Source organism: Gossypium raimondii, chromosome 10, assembly GCF_025698545.1.
Source record: "Gossypium raimondii isolate GPD5lz chromosome 10, ASM2569854v1, whole genome shotgun sequence".
NCBI lineage: Eukaryota > Viridiplantae > Streptophyta > Magnoliopsida > Malvales > Malvaceae > Gossypium > Gossypium raimondii.
In genome coordinates, this window is record NC_068574.1 from 47,311,037 (window position 1) to 47,314,982 (window position 3,946).

Here is a 3,946-nt window from a genome sequence, read left to right on the forward strand (position 1 = left end):
AAAATTCAATTAATCAATCTAGAGTCAGTTGCTTTTATACTTGAAAGAGATATTAACATAATTTAGGGATTTCTACGGATCAAGGTGTTAAGTAAAGAAATTGTGTAATTTAGATTGCTAGTGACAGATGAAATCTAGGCAGATTCTTTCTTAGGTATTGTTTCATTTCTTGGTTGTTATTTGATTATTTTTGCGATTTGTTCTTTGTTGTGTTCATTAGTTAATAAAATTAGTTAATTTTAGTTTTAATCAATCATTTGAATTATTGGATTAAATAATCGAAGGCGATAATTACTAATACTCGTAGTCCTCATGGGAACAATATCTTTGTTCCTTTGTAGCTATATTATTAATTGATAGGTACACTTGCCTTAATTAAATTTTAGCTAGTTTTGTAGACACCAAAAAATCTTTTCATAATTTTTGAAACTTTTTATAATGTTTGTAAATTTTTATTTTATTTTTTGCTATTTTTTAATTTTATTTTTAAAACTATTTTTAAAAAATAAAAAAACCATTCAAAGTTTTTAAAATTACTATAGATATTTATATATCCATATTGTTCCATTTTTTCTATATTTTAATGATTTTCCTTCTCTTTTGAATTTTCACTATATTTGTATTTTATGTTTTTAGAAAGAAAAGAATTTTGTTTAAGTTCCGGAAAAGTTTTAAAATTTGTCTTATTTTTATTTTCTTGAGATATTTCCTCTCATTTTTTGCCTTTTTTAATTTTTTAATTTTTGGTTTTTTTGCATTTATTTAAGAAAAACATAAATTTGGGTGACGTAACGTGCCACACATTTTTTTCTAACAACAGTAAGAGTTGAATAAAATATCTAATGTTTGGAAATTTCAGATATCAAACTGATAAAAGAATTTCTTTAAACACCAAAGTGATAATTGAATCATCAATACCACATTAACCCTTTATTATATTAAAATTCTCATTCTGTTTTCATATTTAATGGCACTGTTTAACGTTACATTTTATTAAAAAATTCAACCAACACAATTTATTTTGAATTTAATAAAACAAATTCTTAAAATAATAATTAAATAAAATTTAATCAATGCTTATAACCACAGTCAACACGTTTCATTATCCCGTCTAAATATTGAAGTAAGCATTATTGAAGAAAAGCAAATAAATAAAGTAGAAGACAAACTGATACAATTTCTGAAGTCATCAATGGGAAATTTACTAAGAACTTCTGGGATGCTTATTTTGACCGGTACCAATTCAATGAAAATTACTAACAATATTGGATATAACTCCAACTAAAAAAATGAGAATAGTAGAGTTCTTACGCTTCAAATTCAGTCTATAAATAGCATCTTAGTTCTCTATCATCTCACTCCTCAATCACTCTATCATCCACTTCTCCTCTTTGAACTCCAAGTCTGAATTAACATTAAAATCATGGGTGTTTTCAGTTATGACCATGAAACTACCTCCCCAGTCGCCCCAGCTAGGCTTTTCAAGGCTTTTACTGTTGAAGCCCCAAAGGTTTGGCCCGCGGCTGCTCCTAATGCAGTCAAGAGTATTGAGGTTGAAGCTAATCCTAGCTCTGGAAGTATCGTAAAAATCAACTTTGTTGAAGGTTAGTTCTTTCATTTTCACTTTCGTTGGCATTTTTTAATGTGTTTTACACGAGTATGTTGGATAACAAGTATTTATTTCTTTAGGCTTTCCATTCCAATATATGAAGCACCAGATTGGAAGACATGATGAAAATAATTTTTCATACAGTTACAGTTTAATTGAAGGTGGGCCTCTGGGGGATAAGCTTGAAAAGATTAGCTATGAGAACAAGTTTGAGGCAGCTGCAGGTGGAGGAAGTATTTGCAGGAGCTCAATGAAATTCTACACTGTTGGAGATAATGTTATAACGGAAGATGAAATCAAGGCTCGAATTAAAGGGAGTGAGACAGTTTACAAGCCCCTTGAAGCTTACCTCTTGGCTAATCCCGAAGCCTGCAACTAGGATCTAGGTTGCTTTGAATTCCTATGCTTGCTTTTAAAGAAGAGTTTGATTTTAATGTTGTGCTTTTGATATTTTCTTTTTCATCTTAAAACATAAATTGTCTTGTTGTTTCAGTAAGAGTGATGGTGGTAGTGATCGAACTTCGATCATCTTTAATATATAATGAAAGAAATAAATATATAAACCCGCAAGAAAAAGCTTTACCTAGTATATATTTTACAGTTTTCATGGAAGACTCCAAATTTTCTTTTGTATTATCTTTTGGGTTAGCAAAAGTTTGAGCTAAAAAGTTCTCATTTTTCTAAGAAAAGAATTTTATTCAAAATCCAAAAGAAAATATCATTTGACACATTATAATAATAGTGTAACCATACAATTTTAATTTTGGGTTATACTCCATCATCTACAGTAGAGGTGATCATTCGATCCAACCGAATGAAAAACAAATTGAGTTAATTAAGTTGATGAATCCTATTTTTTCATACTAACTCGATTTAAATGTTTTTTGAATCGAGTCGAGTCGAATCGAGTAAAATTATTCGAGATAAATTAAAAACAATTAAACATGTCAAATTAAAATCTTGTTACAATATATAACTAATTTCATGTTATAGCATATAAATTTGAAACCATATATATTTAAAACTTTTTCAAAGTAAAATAATAATAATAATAATAATAATTTTAGTCGATAAACTTGAATCATTAATTAAATTATTTAAGTTCTCAAAATTATTATTTTAGAAATTTTAGAAAAATTAACTTTCTTTATATATTTTTAGATTTTTTCCAAATTTTATAATTTTTAAAAATATAAATTTTGAAAATTTTATAAATATTTTGAATTTAAAAATTCTTTTGATTTTTTTGTAATTTTATTGAGAAAGAGACTGATTTATTTATTTTAATATATATATTATAAAATAAATTATAATGTTTGTGACTCAATTAGTATTAGCGTGTTTGATCACCCAATTAAAAAATTTCAAGTTCATCACTTGAATTTTTATCACTCGTAGTAAATTATTAACTTAAACATAACATGAATTTTTAATTGACATAAATGATAAATGTAACTTTCAGTATTTATACATTTTATTAAATTACTTTTAAATTTTAAAAATAAAAATACATAAAATATAAAATACATAAAGATTACAGTTATATATTGCTTTGACATTTCTTCATCAAAAGGAACTCATAACTAAATAACTAATCCCAAAATGAAGAACTTTTCAACATTATTGGTTGCCTTAAATTACACATACCTAATTCAATGTAATCATGAGGAAGGACAAAAGCTTGATACAAGACGAACTCAATTTGTTTAGTATCATAGCTAGCTATGATTTTAGTTTTAGGTATTTGTCAGCCGAATTCATGATAAAAAGCTACTTATCAGTCAATTAAATTGTTTTGGGAGGGAAAAGTATTGTGGCAGTCCCGTATTCACTACACCAAGATAGGCTTTTAGCGGCATTTTTTGAGGCGTTTGGACAAAACACGCTGCTAAAAATCGAGCATTAGCGGCGCTTAGGATAAAACGCCGCTAAAGATCTAGCATTAGTGGCGCTTGTTTGGAAACGCCGCAAAAACTCGGACCTGTAGTGGCGTTTTTAAACAAAAACGCTGTAATAATGGTGACAAAACGCATCGTTTAATCTTCAAGAATAGCGGCAGTAGCAGCATATTATACAAACGCCATTTTATAGTGTAATTAGCGGCATTTTTTTTGTAAGCGCCGCAAAAATTGTTGAACAAAACGCAGCGTACGATATTGAGGTATAGTAGAATTAGTGGCGCTTATGCAAAAACACCGCTAAAGCACAGCACAAAATATCTTAACCAAAACGCAACGTTTGGTCTTGAGGTATAGAGCCAATAGCGACAGTTGTAGAAAATGCCGCTATATCCCGTAATTAGCGGCACTTAACTAAAAAACGCCGAAAAATTTTAAC

General features: G+C 28.3%; 1 protein-coding gene across 1 annotated transcript; it reads left to right on the forward strand.

Moving 5' to 3' along the window:
• The first annotated feature begins 1,335 nt into the window (after positions 1-1,335).
• LOC105778595 (major pollen allergen Bet v 1-A) lies at positions 1,336-2,200 on the forward strand. Its single transcript, XM_012602316.2, has 2 exons — positions 1,336-1,604; positions 1,690-2,200. The coding sequence occupies exons 1-2, from the start codon at positions 1,424-1,426 to the stop codon at positions 1,986-1,988; spliced, it is 480 nt and encodes a 159-aa protein (XP_012457770.1). The 5' UTR covers positions 1,336-1,423; the 3' UTR covers positions 1,989-2,200.
• The last annotated feature ends 1,746 nt before the right edge of the window (positions 2,201-3,946 follow it).